Raw genomic sequence first — 24164 nt, 5'->3', positions numbered from 1 at the left:
CTACTTGACTAGGACCAAACAATGAGCATTTCAAGCTCTCTCTCACCAAATGCTAGTGTGTTCTGCTACTGACATATCATGGGACTGGCTACATTAAGATTATTGCTTTATCTTTGATTTTAGTTTTCAGATTATCTATGAAGCATCAATATTCCAAATACATACGGCCATGTATGATAATTACCAGTCAAGTATTTACATAATTTAAATACAGAGAGAAATAACCTCAGATAAACTTACTAATTTCAGGAGCTCGATAAAATCTACTGACAAGATATGGTGTGATGTCATTATCTGCAACATGTGAAGCTGATCCAAAATCACAAAGCTTTAATATGGTTTTAGATTCATTCACCTGCAAATTAAATAAAAATGTTACTGGCACAGTGACAGTACACAGATTGTCAAAGATGCTATGATAGTACATAAACTGTCATACACCAGTAACAAGACAATATCAAATCATCCAATAATCCCCTTAACTAACTTTAATATTTATTCCTCCCACTCTATCTTGGTTCCTTGTATTCTAATAAAACTATAATATCTTCTTAAACTGGAAATGACAATGAATGGCACAATGTCATAAAAACTACTGAATTTAAAATTCATTTTTACTGATCAATTTGACTAATTTTAGTTTGTCTATAAACTGAGAGACCGTTAAATAACATTTCCAACTTTATATTGTCTCTCTACTTATATCAAATGCATGCGCTACTAGCCCAGCAAAAACAATGAGCTAACATGATTGACAAAAAAAATTAAAACCATGGACAAATATGTCAAAGAACTGTGTGTTCATTTTTTTTTAAAGATTTCTCTTATGTACACAGTAAGAATGACACCTGGTAAGAAAGGCTGGAATCTGCTCCCTAGGCTGCCATTCATGAGCTCGAACAATGTGCAGGATTAATAAGTGAAGACTATTTACATTCCAATGTGTCTTTCCCCTTCAAAAGAAACACACACACGAATTCTGAGCTGAGGCAAACTCAGAGTGCACCTCCTCCAAATACAGAACCAATACACATTTCAAATAGTGGCAGAGTCCTCGTCACTCTTCCCCCAGTCAAAGAAATGGCTCTTTGCCATATCTGGCTTGATCAAAAGTTGGCCATATAAAAGGTCCTGAGGATCCGCTAAATCTTCCCCAATCGACTTCTCTCGAGCAAAGTTCCTCAAACTGGGGGTCCCGACCCAAAAGGAGTTCACAAGGCTACTGTGGAAGGGGGTCACAAGATCACCTTTTCCCTTGACTCACAGCTAGGCAGCCAAAAGCAGTGGCTGCTGGCTGGCCACCCAGCTCTAAAGGCACTGCTGCTGCCAGCAGCAGTGCAGAAGTAAGGAGGTGAATGGTATGGTTACTTAGCTCTATAGGGATCTGCAGTGAAAGTTATGTCCAGTACCAAGAGTAGGGTGGGGAGGGTAATCACAGCCTGAAATATTTTCAAAGGGAGGCCCAGCCAAAAAAAGTTTGAGAATCCCTGCTCCAGAGAATTAGACAGGGTAGCAGCCTGTACAGAACTAGACAACATTCCCTGTCTGAAGATCAGTCCAGAAGGTGCTCATGTAATGAAGGCACATCATTTTCCACTCAGAGCCCAAGCGAGTCACCTCTGCAATGCAGCCAAGTTCCAATGATCCCAAGGAAAGAGCAACCAAAAGTCACTTCCATACCTGGATAGCATGAGCTACAGCACTCAGCTCTATTGCCAAACCAGAAAGCTGGCTAAAATTCTCTCTCTAAATCTGATATTCATACATCAACTTTCTGTGTCAGTAATAACAATGCACATTGGAATTAGTAGTTATTAGCTAATTAATATTACATAGTTCATGTCATTTTTCGGGTAAATATTCTTATAGCTGGAAACATATAACCTCTATTAGATTACCACACCACCAATAAGTCTTAAATACTTCATATGCAAATGAAATGAATCAACTATAAGGACTGGCCAAAAAAAAAAAAAATATTCTAGAAAGTTTTACACTGTTTGGAATAGAATTCATGCTGCCAATACCAAGTTAGAACATTTGCTGAAGTCGTTTATGAACATAAATATTCATTTTGTATATATTGTAATAAAATTTAGAATCTTTAATATGAAAAAATATTCTAGTAGGACATATGTTCAAGTAGTCAGAAAACATGTTATTTTATTATTTGTTATATTATTCAGCTTTCACAAGTTGAACAGACAGTTGCTAAGATTAAAGCAACACACTTCAGTACTTTTCACACACGTTTAAGTGTGAGACCTCACTGCACTCCAGAGCTTAACTTTACAGTCACTTGCCTCTGGAATTTTTTGATGGCTGGATTTTTTCTAAGATAAAAGAGGTAGGGTTGCATGTGCATGTAGTTTCTGTTTGTAGAAGGAATGGAAAAGTGAAAACTAACTCATACACTGAAAAAAGCAAAGTTCTAAATTGAGCCAAAACTTCTAGTATGACTAATGCAAAAAACACCAAAGGGGAAGAGCATACAAGAATTTTTCAAGTTATATTCAGAATTATTTGCAAAAGCTGGAGAAGACCCTGAATAAACTGAAGATATCATCATAAAGGTGAGAACTTTATTTTTCTATTAGAACATATTGTCCAACATGTGTCTAAATGGCTAGATGCCATGGAGAATTCCTTTTATCAAAATGAGGATCACATTGATGGCTTGGATCGCTGTAGTTGTAGGAAAGCTGTAATGTCCGGGGGTTGCTGACAACTCATGAAAGGACATTACTTTTTTTTTTTTCTAAATGATACTTGGATGTGAATTGAGGCCTTAAGATCTTTCACAGTTTGATTTCCTTTTTTAAAAGAGTGCACTTAAGGCTTCTTGGGGAGAAGAACTGAAAGACAGAATGCTTATTTTAGGATTCCTTACATAAAGCCTTTGTTTTTCATAACGAGGTCTAAAGATTAGCTTTAAAATATTTGGACAACAGTATTCTTACTCTCGTGGGCAATTTTTAAAACTCAGTATTTTAACTACGTTATAGGTGGAAATCTCTTTTAGTCATTGAGTAAATAGGAAATTTTAGAAATAGAAAAAGTCTTATGATCTTGCCTGCTCACTTTTTTCAGACATCTATTTGGTTAAAATTATACTATATTGTCTGCTAAATTTATTACAGATTATTTCAACTATACTAATAAGAAGAGATATAATCATTTTAGGGAAAAAAATCTATTCTCATTCTGTGGTTGAACAGACCACAAATCAGTTAAGCCAAGCTCAAACTTTGTAGGGAACATAGAAGAAAGTCCTAATTGAACCTTAAAATGTATAATATAACCTGTCAATCTGAGCACTTAAATTAGTTTCTGGATATTTGTGTGGAGAGCTAGAGTAGGTGTTTTTGGACCTATTCCATTTAACTTAATCCTCTTCATTATTTCAAGTCTTTATAATCCTTTATAATACTATTATAAGTCATGCTTCTAAGCACTGAAATTATCTCTTAGTTGATGCTTTCAAGAGAACAGAGGGAAGCCATCCATCAGTTCAAATTAGTCAGATTTCTCACCTTAGATAACATTAAGGGAACAATTCAGATTTCCTTCAGGGGATTCTAACTCAATATATTTGATTTTTAAAAATGTATTTAAGAAAAGCTAACTTATTTTAACAGTTCTGCCAGAGAGAGATATATCATAGCTATAATAGAGTCAGGTTAGAAAAGAATCTCTTTGAACAGTCAAATTAAACAAGATAATTAGGCAAACTGGATTTTCCATTCATGCAAACTTCAGAATTGGGATGGGAGAACCAAGTTAACACCAGCTGTGCCTTAAGGCTTGTCTACACTTATAGCACTGCTCTAGCGCTTAGTGAAGACGCTACCTATGCTGACAGGAGAGAGCTTCTCCCATCAGCATAGGTACTCCACCTCCCTAAGTGGCAGTAGATATGTTGACCAGAAAAGCCCTGCCATCGACACTGTGCTGTCTACACTGGGGGCTAGTTTGGTATAACTACATCACTTGGGTGTGGATTTTCCACACCTCTGAATGACATAGTAATATCAACAAAAGTTTGTAGTGTAGACCAGTGGTTTTCAACCTGTGGTCCACGGACCCTGTGAGGGGATCCTCACAGAATACGTCTAAGGTTTCCAAAGGGTCTGGCACTTCCATTTGAAATTTGTGAGGGGTCTGCAAATGAAAAGAGGTTGAAAACCACTGGTGCAGACCAAGCCTAAGTTAACTTGACTATTAAAAACAGCTTTTAACGTGTTTTTTATAGAATCCGAGCCAAATTTGTTATTGGAGGCTTCAAAGGAGTTATACACTACATATAAATTTGCCCCTCCCCCCACCCTCTCATTAAAAAAAAAAGGGCCAGGGTATACATTTAAGACTATATATGGGCCCTCAAGCCAGTGATTTGCATAAAGCTCAAGGGTAAAATACCGTTTTTACTTATTAAACTTTCAGGTATTCTCTATTATTTGTTCAGTATCTTATTGTTCTACTCAGCATCCCTCCATGAAAAAATAAGCTCACATTTAAAACTACTTCTTTCTGCCCTTTGTGGCTTGCTTAGTTTTGTTTCTCTACCTTCCCATTCTTATATTCTCCTTCTTTCTACCCTCTCCATTTCTTTCCCTACAGCAATTCCAAATTCCTACTTTGTGAGTTTCACTTCCACCCCCTTCCATCCACTAAAGTAATCAGCACTTAAACAGTTAATGTTAATATTTAAAATATCATGCTTATGCTTTAGAGCAGCAATTCTCAAACTGAGTCTGGACCCCAAAGAGGGTTGCAACCCTGTTTTCATGGGGTTTCCAGGGTTAGCGTTAGACTTGCTGGGGCCCAGGGCCGAACTCCCAGCCCAAAGCCTGAGCCCAAAGGCTTCAGCCCTGGGTGGCGGGGCTCAGGTTACAGACCCTGGTGCCTGGGGCTGAAGTCATGGGGCTTTTGCTTTGGCCCCTGCACCCAGTGCAGTGGGACTCAGGTGAGCTCAGGCTTTGGTCCTCCCTCCTGGAGTCGTGTAGTAATTTTTGTTAGAAGGGGGTCGTGGTGCAATGAAGTTTGAGAACCTCTGCTTTAGAGTTAACACCCCAATACGATTAATGAAGGACAACAGAGGGAGTTAATGGATCTCAGATATTGTTTCAAATTGATGCACACTCAAAAGACAGTTCATTGCCTACACTAGGTTCATATTTAGGTTATTTTCACAACCAAGACGACTAGAAACTTACATTTTTAAGTAACTGAAAGCTCAGATTCTCTAGTATTTGAATCTGTCACGTGGCCCACAAATACATCAGGTGAACCAGAAGCAACCTGCGTTCTGGTGTTTAACTCCCATGACGCTTTACCTATCCTCTGCTGCAAGGGTACAGGGAAGAGAGTTTAAGGAGTTCTTCTTACTGTCCTCATACGAACAAAAGGAACCCTCTCAATTTAGCTAGCTTATTTGCTTATTAGCTTAATGCCAGCTAGCATGTTTGGTTCTTGCAGCAGACGTGTCTTTGCTAGCACCCTCACAAAAAGGGAGCATTTGCTACCAATATCTCAAAAGAAGTCAAAATCTTTCTTCTCGGAAAGAGTGCTTCCTTACTTTGCAATACTGAAGCCCTTTTTTAAAAAGAAGTATGAGTGGAACATGAACGGGGATCTGGGCAGTTGCTGTGTTGGTTTAAAGGATAAAATCACAGGTTATGTTTAGTGTTAAAAGTTTTTTAATTGGAAGCAGAAAATATTTGATTGAATTACAGTTATTTTCTTATTTATTATTTGTCCTAATGAGAAAATGAAAAGCTTTTTTTTGGAGTAAAATATGACAAAATTTGGACTTTAAAATTCAGATAACACCCTTTTCAAACATATATGTATTTTGTACAGACTGTCTTATAGTGTTAAATATTACTTACCAATATATTGTCTGGTTTAATATCAGCATGTAGGATGTTACATCTTTTAAGTAGTTTTAATGCAAGGAACAATTGCTGGCTGTAGGACCGTACAGCTTTAATGTGGAGACCGACATCCTTTCCATACTTTTTCAGTACTTCTCGTAAATTCATACTATTTATGTATATAAAAAGTATAGGAAAAATATTAAACAAAGAATAGCATATTCATATTTTAAACATCAATTTTAATGTACAGAAACTAATTCTCTTTTAGGCAACAGAAAAAAAAATCACATAAACCAGACCAACTTGAAATAGATTCCTTGTCATCAGGCCTTATACTGAAATAGAAGTCTCAGCCAATCAGAGCAAGAGATGCTATACAGTTACTGACATGACTGTGCTTATCTAACAGTTAAGCAACTTCATTAGGATTCACTGAAGGTCTCATGTGTAAAAACTATGATAGTTTCTCAACAGCTATATGGTCTTTGTGTAAATTTTCTCAAGGGGCAAAATAGGGCTGGAAAACATTGATAAGACTGGGACTTGTGAAGAAGAAACACAGAAGTTGAGGTGGTCATGTTGGTTGTTGGCATAGGCAACAGATTGGCTAATGTTTATAAAACTAGCAGAGCAAAAGGACAATCTCTGAATGTATCCTACGTGGTTGTATACCCAGGTAGCATGTTCCCAAATAATACTTAGCAAATGTAATGATGCATTCTGAACCTCTGAAACCATTCCAGATGAAGAAGAAATTATGAATATTAGGAAAGAAAAATATAGTGGTAAAAAGAATTGTCAATTGTTAGGACGACTCAGGGCAGGAATACTAACAAACTATTTTTAATTCATGTTATTGTAATGGACCAGATGTCATCCTGACATTGTCATTTTAATTAGATTAAAATAGTGTGGTACTCCTCTGTTCTGTGAAATGTTTTTTGAACTGATTGCCTTAAGTAAGTTTACTGACATATTAAGAGCAGAATGTAAAAGAAGTCCAAATGTAAAGAAATTTTTCAAGTTAAGAGTAAAAAAGATTAAAATGCACTTAAATCTACTTTCATTTTTATACACAGTTTAGTACATATTCATTTTACCTGAGTGGTTCAAATACGAGACAGAGGTGCTGTTTGTGATAAAAATGTCTGAACAATCGTAGACAATGAAATTTGTCATCAGGATCTGCATCATTGAGCTTCTTCAAAAATTCCAGTTCTTTGAGACCAGTTTTTTGCCTAAAAACAAAGAAATACATACTTATTGAAATTCTACACATGACATTCAACATGAGCATTAAGTTGACTGGCTCTCAAAATGTTAGGAAGGCAGTAACAGTCTTATGTTTAACACAGCCCTAATAGTCAAAAGATCTAGGTTTTAGTCTCAACATCTATTGTCTTTGGCAAATGACTTGACCTTTTTGTGTTTCATATGTCCATATAAAACCCCTCTTTGCCTTCTCCCATATGTAAAATGGAGGTAAGATTTCATCCTACCACACAGAGTTGTGAGGTTTGACTCAATACTGGGTTTTGAGAGAGCTGCTGTTTAAAATAAATAAATTAAATAAAAATCAATCCAGTATCTATTTAACAAACTGTACTATACTTATTAGCAAATCTTTTGCTGAATGGGTTGCACATGATATAGAGAGTTCACTTAATATTATTTAAATTCACATCCAGATTCACATTTAAATATAATCTGTGAGTTCATCAAAGTACCACTGTCACTATTTTATTTTAGAGAATTTTTAAGAGTCTTGATTCAGTACAATCACTTATTTTAATTAATGGAATAACAAAATAAGACATTTGAAAACCCCTAGTTAAAATAGATAGGGGAGGTTTACATTGGAAATCCTCTTCATGGAGAAAGGAAAGGAAATGACACAAGCAGTGAACTTTAAATTCACAGTATTGCAATTAGACTGGATAATACTGTTTACTGTAACATTTACACTACTCAACAAGGGACTCTAGGTCTCAAAAGAGCTATAAATAATTTTCTTTCCACATAGGCAGAGTCTTACTCCTCTGCTACCAAATATTCATTAAAATGTATAATTAGGTATAGTAATCAATTGGATGTTGATTGCTATTGACTATGATAGACCTAAGATTATTTCACTTGAAACATCAAGTGGGAATAAAACCAAGTACTGGAAGATTTTCTAGAAAAAAATTTCAATACAGATAATTAATAAGATTATTATTAGCCCCACCTTTATGACTACATTATTAGTGCGGTAAATCTCATTATTTTACTATTTAACAAAACATGACTTACATAAGTTCATTGTTCCTGATTATTTTGACTGCCACTTCTTGGTTTGCTCTGGCCATATCTCTGGCTCGCACTACGTTACTGAAAACTCCCTGGCCAGTGTAACCATAAACATTGTAACGTTTATCTAGAACTTCACCTATGTTAACACCTAGGAAAGAAAATGAAGAGGGAAATAAGATAAATTCTGAGCTAAGTACACACAAGTAGAATAACTCACAAAAAGAAACTTTTCTGTATAGTTCTGAAAGAAACAAAGATACACAGTGCAGTCACTTATTATTGTGTCAAGTCTACAGGGCTTTGTAGCTAGGTTTGCGGAAATTGTGGGGAACTGAAACTGTGCTTCCTTTGGTCAGGAATCTTTTCATAAACAATATTAGAAGCTGCATGCCCATTTCATCCCATTACAAGAAACGTTTCTGTTGGCCTTTATTAACTGCTGCTGAGTTTAACATTGAGTAGTGAAGAAATGTGCTCACTGAAGCGCTTCCATTCTGAGTCCTGGGTGACAACTACAGCACGATGGGCATCAAGGTTCTTTGCATGCTGTTTTTCTTGGTTTCAGATCATGGCAAACGTGCTGACGTAACCCTTCCTTCTGGAGGGAGATCTCATGGCTGTAAATAACTTTGGATAGGTTTTCATTTTACTTTGACTGTTAGATTCTGTGACACACCTGTGAGCAGTTTGACAGAGCACTATAGTGCAGGAACATGCAGCTGCTTTGGGTGAGCCACACTTTAAGTGATGGCACTGTGGTATGCAATTTCAAAATAATTTTGCAAATCTTTTTAATAAGGTGCTTTTACATTTAGCAACCCTATTTTAGACAACAATATAAATTAAGTTAGCAAAAAATACTTACGATAATAGCCTTCTGCATCAGTCCAGTTATCCCTGAGATTGGGGTTTTCTTTGAAGTCTTTTCCAAAACCAGCAGCCCTAAGACGAGCACTCTGAAATAAAGCAGAGAATTAGCTTTTCTGTTATATTCAAAATACATTTTTGCATATAACTGTGATTTTTCATTACACTTGCTTATGAAAACTAGAAGTCCATTCAGTTATCATCTCATTCCTAACCAATATTCTTCTATTTCTACAGTTCAAATAATAAATTGACAAAATATCCTTTAAGCATCAATGTATGAGAATTATGAGATAAAAATCAATAGAACTACTACGAAATAGTACAGATATGTAGAGCTTTCATTGCTACCATAAGTAAAATTTAGTAAATCATTAATGTACGCTTCTAGTAGATTTGTGGTCTCTCTCCCTCAGCTTCTTGGGAAGTTTTAAAAGCAAAATACTATGGGGTCATATTATTTAGAGTTCAATATTTTTACCTAAAATACTACAATAAATTTATTAGTAAATTATTGATTATAAATAAAACTAAAATATAATTGTCAAAATTAGAAAAGGATATCCTGAGGTGGTGATATGCTTGAATTTTTTTGTGAAATTGCTTCTTACTTCACAGAATAAATTAATCATTCCTAATGGATATTACTATCAATACTGTGAATTAGCAAGAGACAACTACAAGCAATATATAGCCATCAATATCAGCATGACAAATGTAAAAAGTATATACAAAACTAAAAAAGCACTTTCAATTAAGTGATAAGCATTTCCCTTCCACAAACTGTCAACCATTTATAAACTGTTTTAAATGGAACAATATCAAGTACTTTTCTATTTTTTATTCTTTATCTCTGTTGTTTACATCATGGTTGTAAAAGCTTGAAAATAAAAATATTTTCCCAACAATTTTACCTTTTTTTCCATTTTAAAGGGTTTTCCTTTGTTGTTAATGGAGTGCCACTACAGTGGCTTTTTGTTATGCCTTTGTTTGTGGTGACATCAGTTATAATTAAAGAATTACATTTGGTAAGAATAATTAATTCCATGATTTTTAGGTTTTGTTTCCTTAAAAGAAAAATCCATCCTTAACACATTTTGGGATGTTTGCATGTAAATAAGCAGGTCATTGAATGTACATGCACACATGCTTTCCAAGTCCCAAAGATCCCACTAGATTGCATGTATGTATTTCAATTATTCAGTGAAAATAGTGCAGAAATGAAAACACTAAGGACTAACTGATGTTTGCTATATGGGAGGCTGTGACAGAGTGCTGGGAGGGTAAGTTAAGCAGTAATTGGCTGCCACGCCTCCCAAAGGGAGGAGTGGCATATTTAATTATTTGATCAGACTTGGGGAGTGGAGAAACTCATGAGCTAAGAAGCTAATTATCCCATTAGTTGAGAGGACAGTTAAAAAGCACTGGAAAAAAATAAGTGAAAGAGGCGGCAGCTAGCAGAGCCCAGAGGACGTAAGATCAGTGTGGTCAGATATCTTTCTCTCTCTTCCCCTGGAGAAAGGGCTAAGGACAGGAGAAAACTGTAGACACATTTGATACACAGGATCATGATGGCAGTTTTGTGGAGGTAATATAAATAAAATTCACAGTGGTGCTAACAGGTTTCATAGTAGCAGCCATGTTAGTCTGTATCCACAAAAAGAACAGGAGTACTTGTGGCACCTTAGAGACTAACAAATGTATTTGAGCAAAAGCTTTTGTGCGCTACAGCTCACTTCTTCAGATGCATAGAATGGAACACAGAATATGGAGATATATATACATACAGAACATGAAAAGGTGGAAGTAGCCATATCAACTCTAAGAGGCTAATTAATTAATATTAGCAATTATCAGCAAGAGAAAAAAAACTTTTAGGGTGATAATCAAGATGTCTCATTCCAGACAGTTGACAATTAATTAATATGAGCAAATATCAGCAGGAGAAAAAACTTTTGTAGCCATTCCCAGTCTCTATTCAAGCCCACGTTAATGGTATCTAGTTTGCATATTAATTCAAGTTCAGCAGTTTCTTGTTGGAGTCTGTTTCTGAAGCTTTTCTGTTGCAAAATTGCTGAGTCATTACACAGATTGAATCTATTTCCCCATGTTAAGTATCCTCACACCTCTTGTCAACTGTCTGGAACGGGCCACCTTGATTATCACTACAAAAGTTCTTTTTCTCCTGCTGATATTTGCTCATATTAATTAATTAGCCTCTTAGAGTTGATATGGCTATTTCCACCTTTTCATGTTCTGTATGTATATATATTTCCTTACTCTATGTTCCATTCTATGCATCTGATGAAGTGGGTTGTAGCCCACGGAAGCTTATGCTCAAATATATTTGTTAGTCTCTAAGGTGCCACAAGTACTCCTGTTCTTTTTGTGGTGCTAAACAACAGAAAGCATCAAACATTGTGGGGGATCTCAGGTTAGGAGAGGAGCCTGCCCTGTTACAGAGGCACATCTCTCCCCTTTCAAATACTAAACCACTAGGGTAGTCCAAGACAACAGCATACATGAAAGGAGGTACAATGCTAAGTGCCACCTAAAATATGTCATGAAGATTTTGAGAAAATAAAGCATACTGAACCTATAAGAACCACCAAGTAATTGTAGATTAACTAAATCCTACAGCATCTTTCCAAAGGCAATGTTGTAACTATAAAACCGGTCTGTGACTAACAATCCTGTCACCCTTTTTTTGAGGTGTGACACTTACCACGATGCCCACTGCATTTTCCAATTATGACGACAAACTTACAGTCCTGTTTATGACATTTTTGTACAAATTCTGGGAGTAACTTTTTTGTTTTTTCTTATATTACTTTGCGCTTCCTCTGCAAAGACAACGCACAATAACTACTGCAGGTCTTGCATGAAAAATAGGCAAAATCCCCCAGTATTTGTCCAGGGAAAACTTCCATTGACTTCAGTGAGAGATTTCCTGGATGGTACTTATAAGAAAGTCGAGATCTGGCTCAATGGACTTTTATTAAAGTTTTCAGAAGATATTGTCCACCTGATTTTACAAATTTTAGTGAGTCAAAATTCAGGCATACATGACTTGACAGTATCCCTTTAATAACACAGCAACAAGCAAATAACGTGTATAAATTATCCTTCTAAAATTACCTACATCAAAGTATGCAGCAAACATATCATCCGATTCTGTGAACATGTCAGGAGCTAATAGCTTCTTCTGAGCTGAGCCTTAAAAGAAAATTTACATTACTCAACTTGAAAATGAAGAAACAAACTAAAAGCACAGATTACCAATAAATAAATAAATAGAGGTATTCTGGTGTGTTAGCAGTTATCTTCTCTATATTAAGAATCTACATTACATAGCATTAAACTTATTTACTAGTTATATGAGACTGCAACCAGGCACTTCTATTACCATTTCTCCTATAATATGTTGGTTTATGGTATATTCTCTTATATAATTAACCTGTTTAAAAATGCAACACAGAGCTTAAAACCTTTCATTTGCTTTTTAAAAAAAAAAGGCAAATATCTCAATTGAAGACTTAACTGTAATGGTTTTCCAACAATTCACATAACAGGAAAAAAATTCTGTATTCCACACATTCCTATGGATAACCTGTAGACTGAGTGCATAACTTAGAATAATTTTTTTGCCAATAATATGAGGTACTTTATTAAAATTTTTAAAACCCCAAAACTCTTTTCCTGGAAGTTTTTCCTCACGCAGTCAGAAAAAAAAAATCTTCTTGACAGGACAGATAAAATAGCTGATTGTACTTTTAATTGTTCTATTTAAAAGAAACGTTTTAAAATGCAGGCCAGATTACCCCTTTCTCATCATTTAATCATCTTTAATGTCCCAAAGACATTTTATAGGGTTGATAATGTAAAAGAAATGTAAATTAAGGGTACATATTAATGAAGACAGAACTGGAATTATTTCATAACATATTAAAGTAGAATAATTTTAATATTTTGGAGTAAGTTACATGCATCCCAGAGTATTGAGGAACCCACTTCCCCCGGCATTACACCCCAAAATCCTGCACTTTCAAGGCCCACATGACAGCCACCAGTCTCCTTATGATAGATGACTGGACTGGAATCATTTGAAACCAATGTAGGTCCCTTAATCAAGAAGAGAGCACCGTTAAGAGACAGAGGGCACTTCGCCATACTTCTCAAATGTCTTTCATTTTAGTCCCAAAGTTACCTACATTCCACAGAATTTGGTGTTCCCCTACACTTCTACTCTTTAACAATATTTACATCAGAAATAAAGGAGAATGAAACTAAGATTATACAAAAGCTGTTTATGCAAAATGATGAATCCACAATATCAAGTTTTCTTCATATATAATTTTTTGAGCCTCTTCTCATTCAGTTTCCCTCCCGGTCCCCTACTCGCCCCATGCACATATCGCATCCTACATTTGAACTCTGGCCAGTTGCTAATCTCCTGATGGCAGATCATACTGCCTCCATAGGAGGTCACAACACAGATCAAACTTGGCTCTGACAAGCAGCAGGGCAATCTTTTAAAATTGGCTTTCCTTTTATGTTTCTATTTATTGTAATATCCACCCCTAAAATCCTAGCACCAAATTATTTATCGCTTTTTAATTTTAAGTACTACTAACTTTGACTTTCTCTAACTGTATTTTCTTCAGTTATTATATTGTGCATTTTGTATTTTAATTATTTAGTATTTTAATTGTTTAGGTAGCACACAAAAGTGTGCTTTGGCAGGGTGCTTTCTAAATACTATTATCTGTATTTATACACAATATATTTCTTATATTAGCTTTTCAATTTATCAAACTGATGATTTGGTGTATTTTTCAGAGTTGAGACAAGATTATTCTTTCTATATAGCCCTACCACAATCAGCAATATTTGACAGAATTGCACACAGCTCTAGAAAAAAATATTTTGTTGATCAACTATTATAAAACCAGCAAGGAAGCACTACATGCTGGAAATGACTGAGCTAAATTCTGCCATCTAGTCCCTCTTTTACAAATATCAAAGAGGAGGAAGCTAGTTTGTTGGGGTGAGGGGGTGCTCCCTAAACACACTAACAATAGGACAAGATCTTTTCAGAATATTCGATGGAGCGCTAGGCTAGACTACCAGCCTCAATAACATACATCCCTAAGAGGTGTGCGGTCTGTGAGGCAGAGGGTGCACCTAGCCTCTAAACCAGCTAGTACAACTGCTGCATGCAATAACAGGTTGAACTGCACTCTGATCTTGCTCAAAAGAACAAAGTGTGCTCTATAGCCCTAGTTAACACGCTACTCCTGAGGGAATTCTTTGCCAAAAAAATTTAAATTCTGCAAAATTCCACACATTTTATTTGACAATAAATAAATGTGGAGGCTCCAGCATGGCTGTGGGGAGCACAGGCCACTGGCTGCGGGGAGCACAGGCCACTGGCTGGGGGGAGCACAGGAGATCACCACGCATCCGTCCCCCACAGGACACAGACTTAATGGTGAGGCTGGATCTGATCCTGACGCTGTGCAAGGGATGAGCCTGCCCCAGAAACACTCCGAGGCCATGCTCCTTTGTGCCAGGCGCACCAAGGTAGCAAGCGAGAGGGACAGAGTCTTGCACGCACGCACGCCCAACCCTGACCTCCAATGCAGCTGTGGAGCAGGCAGACTAAGCCTGGCAGGATTCAAGCGTGGAGGGGCCTGGTGTGGGATGAGAGGATTCTGTGTGGGGAAATCTGGGTGCAGGTAGCTCGATGGAGGGTCTGGATGCGGGGTGGGTCTAAATGCACAGGGGCTTGTTGGGGGGGTTCCAGGTGCAGGGGGAATGGGACTCAGCAGGGGGTCCAGGTGAAGATGGTTGGGGCTCAGCAGAGAGGGTCCAGGTACTGGATGGCAGGGCTCATTGCGGTGAGGGTTTGAGTGCAGGAGGCTCAGCGAGGGACAGTCTGTGTCCAGAGGTGGTGTGTCTGGAAGCAGAGGGGAGGTGCTTGGTGGGAGTCCGGATGCAGGAAGGTGAGGCTTGGTGATGGGGGTCTGGGTGCAGGGGGGCTCCGGATGCAAGAGATGAAGCTCAGTGGGGCTCTGAATGCACGGGGTTGGGCAGATGTGGGAGCAGCTCCCCATACAGTGACCCCTCCCCCCAGGGCCAACGAGTGATGGGGGCAGGAAGCATGGAGAAGTGGGGTGGGGCATCGGCAGGGTGCAGAGCTTCCTGGGGATGGGTCTGACCTGGCTCTCACCCAGCCACTCCGTGCAGGGGAAGAGGAAGTCCCATCCTCCCCCATGCCCAGCCAGGACTAGCAGCTAAGCCTGGTGTGCAGGGTAGCAGTCACCACCCAGGATGTCACCAACCAAGCCCTGGCCCCCTGCAGTGATTTACCTCTCTACCAGCTGCTCCAGGTGCCTGAAATGACAAGCCCGTGCTGCTGATGAGGGGCATGTGGCTGCTCTTGCAGTTTCCCTTTGCTTCCCTATCAGAAGTAATTTTTCTGTGGTGAAGCAAAGAAATCTGCGGAGGACATGAATTCTGTATGTGCGCAGTGGTGCAGAATTCCTCCAGGAGTAACACACTTTCAATAGCACAGGCTGCACCACATAGGTGTTCTTTGTTTCTCTTGCTGAAGCAGGCACGGCAAGCTTTGGTTCTATATTTACAAAATATATATACACAATATTTATAAAATATATTTCTTCACACAATGCACAGTCAACCTGTGGAACTATTTGCCAGAGAATGTTGTGAAGGCCAAGACCATAACAGGGTTCAAAAAAGAACTAGATAAATTCATGGAGGATAGGTCCATCAACGGCTATTAGCCAGGATGGGCAGGAATGGTGTCTCTAGCCTTTGTCTGCCAGAAGCTGGGAATGAGCAACAGGGGACAGATCACTTGATGATTACCTGTTTTGTTCATTACCCCTGGGGCACCTGGCTGGCACTGGCCGCTGTCGGAAGACAGGATACTGGGCTAGACAGACCTTTGGTATTACCCAGTTGGACCATTCTTATGTTCTTATATTATTTTAAAGCCAACATTATTTTGCTATGAATTTTTTTGGGAACAAAACAAATCCTTCCACCCATAAAAGCCATTTTTTGTGTAGCAAAGCACAAGTTTCTTCTGGCTTTGTGGCAGCAATTAAAACATTCACAGTTCTGTGCACATTCCTCGATGACAATGACTAAGATGAAAATAAGTCAAGGTTTGCCAAACAGAAAAGGGAAAAAAAAAAAATCAGCAGAAAAACAATTTGTGATCTTCCAAGGAAGTGTCACATATCATGGAGATTTAAAAATATATTAAACTAAACTAAATCGACAGTTCCTTCTTAAATATAAAGGAAGGCATTAATGTCTATTCTTCCTAATTTGCAGCACTGTCTGCTTAACTGGTAATTAGGAACTCTGAAAACAAACTCTCACATTCACACCACCATCCCTGAGAAAGTATTTTATTTTAACAGTTCCATTCTATAACTTTCTGGGGAGAAATTTTCAACACTGTCTAAGAATTAACTTTCTTCACAAGTCTGAAATTATGATATTAAGAAATCTGAAAAAAATATGCCTGCAAAGCAGATTAGGCATTTCATTTCAAATTGCATAATGAAATTTCAGATTCTTACCATTATTCTGTTCAACTGTCATGAGGTTGTGTTTGGCTTTTACAGAGGCCTCAAATGTATCAACGTTTTCCCGTTCATACTCTTTAACATCAGCAGCTACACGTTCTAGAATGTCATCTGGTGAATTTGAACGACTACGTGTGCTGCTCTGAGGACTGCTTGGTTCAGATGGCACAGACATATTACTGTCTTCAGTCAGGTACTTGTATTTCTGCAAAGAAACTTTATAAAGTTATTCCAAGCATCACGACTTATCCCAATCTAATTCTATTGTGTATTTTGGGGCATACGTTTTCTTCAATCTAACTGACTCATTCTAGAGCTTAATCTGTATCTTTTCTTTATACATTATCTGAAACACTAATAAAATTGTGCAGCATGCTAGTTGTGAGATACAGAAAGAAACATGTCTTGTCAAAATATACCGAGACAAGACTTTATAGTCCAAATCTTCAAGTTTGATTTATAATACTTCAAAAATACCTTTTTAGACTTTTAGATTTATTGATAAAACCTTTGTAACAACTGATTTACTGGTGAAGAAAGCAAGGCAAGAAGGATAGCACTTGACCATGTGCGGCAAAACGGCAGCATTGAGAAGTCTATTATTAATATTCTGACTTATAAGAAGTGAACTCATGCTTCAAGGAAAAAACAAGAGCTTTGAGTCTCGCAACCTAAATATTTACTATTCCATATTAGTTTGAAAGCGTAGAAATCTCAAGTGTTATTTGAAATTTTAGTATTTGAATTGGAGGATCTCAGTTAGTTACCTGTATTCATCTTAAGTTATTCAGTGCTTGTATAAAAATGTATCACAAAGATAAAATTTTATAAATTATTTTTGCTGCTCTGAATAATATGAAGCCCAATTATTTGACTGATTTCCTTGTATTCTATGCCCTGTCCCAGAAGTTAAAAACAATTTAGGAGGATCTTGGTGTCAGATCCTGAGGTTATACCCTCCAACATTAGCAGCAGGGCTCTTTCAGTTAAGGGCACTGACTTTTGGAATTTGCTTCCCTTGGTGGGCCATGAGAATCTGAGTTGAGTGATCCTTTGAGTATGGTGAAAGGTATTTTTACTCCGTTTTCTCTGATTTGGGGGGTTTGGCCAGTAACATTTCTCAGGTACCACCAGTGCATCTTTACATGTAACCACACAGGATGGTAACATTATTTATTATTATTAAGCACTATTGTCATCATTGCTTATTTTAAGGGTTTAAAATGTAAACAATAGTATGCTAAGAATATCAGATAATTGCATACACAATACCTAACAGTTTCACAATAGGCAAAAAATCACACCAATTTTGCTCAGCTTTCTGAATGCTTACATAGATGATAAACCTTTCATTTCAAATGAAACTGACTGATCAGATTACAATCAATATTTCTGAGCCTTAACCTCCACTCTACTGTCATTGTGGTATCAGCAATATACCAGTGAAGACAAATGTATGATTTATCCTTTGATGCAATTATTACATAATTTTATAGTCCTTTAAGTTACACAAAAATCTAAAAAAAGCCAACTGTCACAAAAATGACTCATTTGGTGTAGGTTGCTTAAGTTTTTAAAAAATGTTGTTGTGCCAAAAATTTAAGTTTCAACGCAGACAATATTTTTACAACCACATTGAAAAATGAGTGACAGCTTGTGACAGCCTTAGCTTTATTAACGTTAAGTGTCCACTTGAAAAATGTCACTGTCTCCAATCTTATTTTAAAAGAAATAGTAAGACAAAAATGGTTTTTACTCTACATGCACAGACAAGGTCAGTAGTCTGAGGATTTTAATACAGTCGCATACCTGAACAATTGCTTGTCTCTGCAGTCTTCGCTGCTCTATCAGGGCTTCTTCATCTTCTTCTTCTACATCAAAGTCTTCAAGGCTGTGAATCATTAATTATTAATATTTGTATAGCACCATAAAAATATATGGTTCTTTACAGAACTTAGAAAAGATGTAGTCCCTGCCCCAGAGAGTTTACAATCTGAAATTAAGAGTAATTACACAACTCTTCGCCTCAAAATATTTGGAAACAAGAACACAGATTCTTTTGAAGCATACGAACAACTATAAACTTCACTCCTCTGTAGTCTTACTACAGGTTCAGCTGTCTGAGGCAAAGCAAAGGAAATGCCCAAATTAGTTTTCTGAACCTCCTTTATGAGAAAACGTATGCTCTTCAGTGTGTGGCAATTCTCCAAAAACAGCCATATTTTTGGAGTTTAATGTACCCTCCTTACATATACCCACATCATATATGATTTGAAAACTTACTGTATACACACTTAGGTGAGGTACAATGTGGAGCTGTCAAGTGGTGCCGTAAACCTATAGGTGAGGTGAAACAATGGTATCCAAAACGAAAGCCATTTTTTGCTCAATTCCAGAAATACTACAACATGACTAGGACTACAATTTTTAATGTGTACGTTAATTATAATAACTTAACGGATATCTTATAATATCCTTTTAATCACAGCTACCAAATGACAATGTATTAAAAAGATTTTATTGGTTTTGCCTGGGGAAGCATTATTTTTTTCAGAAATGATGAAGGTTGTGCACTTGTAGTGGTAGATTGAATGTCCCTAATTTGTACTACATAGTGAATAGATATAAATGTATGCAAATTCCTAACGTAATTCTTCTCCATTTGTAAGCTTTTTTACATATGATGAAGCATCTAATGTGCCTGGTAGAATGTTTTAATTTGTACTGCCTATGCATGTAGTACAAGTCTTTGAATATTCCAGAAACTAGTTTTTTTAATTCAGTGACACTTTGGCACAGGTCAGATTAGTGTTATAGATGACAATATACAGTTTCATATTATGAATATGCAAAAGCTATGAGAGAAAGAAGTGGCCTAACAAGTAGTAGTGAAGACAAAGTCCACAAACAACTCCTTGCCTCTGCACTGAAGAGGGACGAAGAGCATGTTACAGCTCTTACCAACCATGTCATCAACAATATGACAAACCTACTTGACCCTGACTCACATCTAGAGGCACTTATCAACATATCTACTGGACTGCATGTAACATGAGATGTTCAAGAGTCTCTACTGAGAATAGCAAAGGGTGGTGAAGAACAAATGGAGAGATCTGTGATTCTGATGGGACATGCAGCTTTTTCAGCCTGGTCAAGAAATCTGGCATCAAAACATTTGCTGACATGGACAAGCAGGCAAAGTTTACATCTGGCAAGGGAGGGACAACAACAGCCGTGATCAGTCCAGAAATTGTTTTCTGAAGAGTCCTCTCCTTAGCAAGATGCACAGATGATATTTCAACACTAACTGTTCTTCACCAAATAAGAACCTGGGCCTATGTCCCTCTTCCATGCTGATGGAAACATAAGAACAGACAAAGCTGAATTAGGGTAACAGCTGGAAGCTCAACCTAAAAGAATCCATCAGCTAACAGCATCCAACAAAGAAACCACGGTGTACATCAGAGATGTCCTGGCTGTGAAACAAATAATGGCTGGAGACAAATTCCACACATCTGATTAATTGGATGCTAGGTACTTGAGGCAGGTCCTAATTCTATAATCAAAGTCTTTGAGAGAGATGACAATAACTCTGTGAAAACTACAGAAAGACAGCGTCAGACAGGATCTAAGGTTGGATGCCAAGAAATACCAGGTGATTAGTGGACATCCTGTACCTCCATGGAAAAAGTTTCTAAATACGGGATCCAACAGCCAGTCACCTGTAAAATTCCTCTATGAATATCATTCAAAATGCTCATGAGAGTGTAGGAGTACACCCAACACAAATACTCCCTGTTGGGGGCTTTTCCAAAGGTGAAGTAGCAAAGTCCATCACCAGTAGAGGTGTTGAAAAACGCCCAAGACTTGTACAGTACTCACGAGGAAGCAGACACAAGGATGCTTCTGCATCCTGTACGTGGCAATATGGCTTTGGGGCTTGGAATATGTATACATTGCAATATAAACCCAGGGTTAATAGAACTCAAGTTAGCAGACCCTGGATTTGTTAATCTAGGGCCTGAGCATCTAACACTCAATCGTAACCCCAGATTAGGAATTGCTGAACCCTGCACCCCAACCTGGAGCTCCAACATCTACACTGCATTATTGTGGTGCAAAGTCCAACCACACATTTTCCAGACTTCCAAGCACCCTCCCAAAATGTGGCCGCTCTACCTCTTAATTCTTGGTGATGTGTGGGAAAACTTGACTGTCCAGAAAACAAAAAGTTGGCCCTAGAGATTCTTTTGGCAGCCTCCCAGAGCATGAGTCTAGTGGGGCCACACCTGCACTGCAAACCAATAGGACTTGAACCCTAGGTCCCAGTTTGACTCAGGCTTGGACTCTCCACTCCCCTGGGGTCTGGGACCAGGCCATGGGTTAGTGCAATTTGTGTGTAGACAGAAATGGGGTTAGGTTTGCACCTCAGTTCAAACCCTGGGCTTACACTGCAGTGTATATATATTTTTAGTGTCAAAGGAACCACAGTAATTAGGTCACCTGGTACAGATGTTTTAGTCCTTGCTGTACACTACTTTCCAAAAATAGAATACAGCTAACATGTGGATTGAAACAGGGACCATTACCAGCACAACTGTCAAATGTTGCTTCATACGTGTGCATTCCTGTCCTGACTTCTGCAACATAATTGTGGTTGTAGACACATTAACAGGATGTGACAGTATTTGGTACTGGAGGAAGAAAATCTGTGTTAAATGTTGTCAAAACAAAAGGCGCTTACTGCTTCAGAGATCTTTCCAAAATTGGGAGACAGATAACCTGCAATTTCTGTGGCAAGGAAACTGGCAGCAGTGCTATATGACCAAAGCAAGAAAGAAACAGAGACCCACAGAGACCTGAATTTCTTGCACCTCAATCTAGCCACCAAAAATGGCAAGTCACTTGCTCAAACTCTCACCATGTGAGGACAGTCTGGAAGAGCATGTAAAAAGAACATCTTGACAAACAAAGATTTAGCTGTTTTCATACACAATACAAGACACCAGATATTGGATCACTATTGCAACATGGATGGAAAAATGTGGATGACGAACTACTTCCTGTATTCTTCAAGAGTCCAATGGTATCAGAGCTCCTACAAGTCCTTATCTGCATCTGTACCAATAGGGATTGCTGCACTATCAACTATGTCTGTAGCCAGAACAATCTTCCCTGCACAGAACTGTGTACATGCCAAGGGCCAGGCAATGAAAACGGTGGCAACCCATGCATTCTCAATAGAGATCACAATGATGAACAAGGTGCTAATGATGTTGACTAGAAATTTAAGTAGTGCTATTACATTTCAATGATACCTGTACAAATGTATTATCAGAATCTGATTTACCCTTTAGATTGTGGTTGTGATACTTTAGATCACAAAAAAATCCAGCATTCCATCTTGAAATAATACACAGTCATTAAACTAATAGAAATGAATATAAATATTTCAAAGTGGTCATTTTAACCTATTTATCAAGCTACTGTTTATCTTTCCTCTTCTCTCCCCCGCCCCCTCCAGCCCCATTTCTATGGTAACAACAGTCCTGGACAATTCCACATTATCTCTCATTTTAAACTAGACATAATAAGCTTTCAAATGATGTATGATGTGCACGTGTGTAGAGAGGGTATATTAAGTTCACCAAATTGGTGGTGTCTGCTGCCCACCTATCTGCTATCATGTTATACATAGGGCTGGAAGGGACTCCCTGCATCACTGAGTACAATGCCCTCCTCTCAGAGGCAATCACATCACATAATCCCATTAATCCCAAATTTATCAAGATTCACCTTAAAACTAGTTAGGTTGTTTGCTCCCGCTATTACTGGAAGGCTGTCCAGAACATGACTCCGCTGATGGTTAGAAACCTTCCTCTAATTTCCAGCCTAAATTCATTCATGATCAATTTACACCCATTTGTATTTGCATCAATATTGTCATTTAGCATAAATAGCTGTTCTCCCTCTGTGACATTTAGCTCCAATATATTTACACAGCGCAATCGTATCCCCACTAAGTCTTCATTTTCTAGCCTAACAAACCAAGCTCTTTTAGTCTCCTCTTGTAAAATTAGTTCTCCATTTCCCTTATCACCCTACTAGCCCTTCTCTGCACCTGTTCCAGTTTGAATTCATCTTTCTTAATAACATAAGATCAGCCATAATGGGTCAGACCAACCATCCATCTAGCCCAGCATCCTGTCTTCTGACAGTGGCCAATGCCAGGTACTTCAGAGGGAATGAACAGAACAGGGAGTCATTGAGTGATCCATCCCATCATTCTCTCCGAGCTTTTCACAGTCAGAAGGTAGGGGCACCCAGAGAATGGGTTTCCATCCCAGACCACTGTGGCTAACAGCCACTGATGGACCTATCCTCCATGAACTTACCTCTTTTTTGAACCATGTCATTATTTTGGCCTTCACAACATCCCTTGGCAACTGTGTGTTGTGTGAAGAAGTATTTCCTTTTGCTTTAAACCTGCTGCCTATTAATTTCATTGGGTGACCCCGGGTTCTTGTTTCAGGTGAAGGGATAAATAATACTTCTTTATCCACTTTGTCCATTTATGATTGTACAGACCTCTATCCTATCCCCCCCATACTCATCTCTTTTCCAAGCTGAACAGTCCCAGTCTTATTAATCTTTCCTCAAATAGAAGCTGTTCCATACCCTTAATCATTTTGTTGCCCTTCTCTGTACCTTTTCCCAACCAGAACTGCATACAGCACATCATGGATGCATATAATGGGAATATCATGGATATATATAGTGGTATTATGATATCTTCTGTCTTATTATCTATCACTTTCCCAATGGTTCCTAACATTCTGTTAGCTTTTTTGACTGCTGCACACTGAGCAGATGCTTTCAGAGAACTATCCATAATGACTTCAAGATCTCTTTCTTGAGTAGTAACGGTAAATGTAGACCCCATCATTTTGTAGATATAGCTGGGATAACGTTTTCCAATGTGCATTACTTTGCATTTATCAATACTCAACTTCAGCCTCTGGAAACGTGCCCTAATCCCCTTAAGTCAAGTGGCTACTCTTGTCATTGTTTTGAACTCCTGTAGGAATGTGGAAATGCCCTTTCAAAGCTCTGTTTATGACAGCCGGCATGCAAGCCATTACTGTGCAATGCTGTGTGAGAGAGAGGGGGAGTGGGAAGAGGAGGTCTGCTGCTGTCTGAACTTACAAGACAGCATGCTGATATGCTCTTAGCCCCCCAAAAACCCACTCTCTCTCCCCCTACATACACACAACACACTCCCTGTCACACTCCACCCCACCGTGCCATTTTAAAAGCACACTGTAGTCACCTGAATGCTGCAATAGCTACCCATAATGAACCACTCCCAATGCCGCTGCAAGTGCCGCAAATGTGGCCACGGCAGTGCACTTGAAGCTGTCAGTGTGGACAGACTGCAGCACTTTACCTACTGCGCTCTACGAAGGCTGGTTTAACTCAAAGCGCTCTACATCTGCAAGTG

At 38.1% G+C, this 24164-nt stretch overlaps 1 protein-coding gene across 10 annotated transcripts in view; it reads right to left on the bottom strand.

Annotated features, from left to right (window-relative positions):
- The window catches only part of PRPF4B (pre-mRNA processing factor 4B), a 51843-nt gene that overhangs the window by 6706 nt on the left and 20973 nt on the right, over positions 1-24164 (bottom strand). For all 10 annotated transcript variants that reach the window (XM_050939882.1, XM_050939889.1, XM_050939883.1 and 7 more), the window contains exons 5-12: positions 18473-18554; positions 16658-16868; positions 12181-12254; positions 9037-9127; positions 8172-8319; positions 6980-7117; positions 5892-6045; positions 241-355 (exon numbers count right to left, since the gene is read on the bottom strand). In XM_050939882.1, the coding sequence (XP_050795839.1) occupies positions 241-355; positions 5892-6045; positions 6980-7117; positions 8172-8319; positions 9037-9127; positions 12181-12254; positions 16658-16868; positions 18473-18554 (1013 nt within the window). The remainder of the gene's footprint in view (positions 1-240; positions 356-5891; positions 6046-6979; positions 7118-8171; positions 8320-9036; positions 9128-12180; positions 12255-16657; positions 16869-18472; positions 18555-24164) is intronic.

This window comes from Gopherus flavomarginatus, chromosome 2 (genome assembly GCF_025201925.1).
Source record: "Gopherus flavomarginatus isolate rGopFla2 chromosome 2, rGopFla2.mat.asm, whole genome shotgun sequence".
Taxonomy (NCBI): Eukaryota; Metazoa; Chordata; order Testudines; family Testudinidae; genus Gopherus; species Gopherus flavomarginatus.
This window is presented reverse-complemented; position numbering and strand designations above follow the sequence as displayed.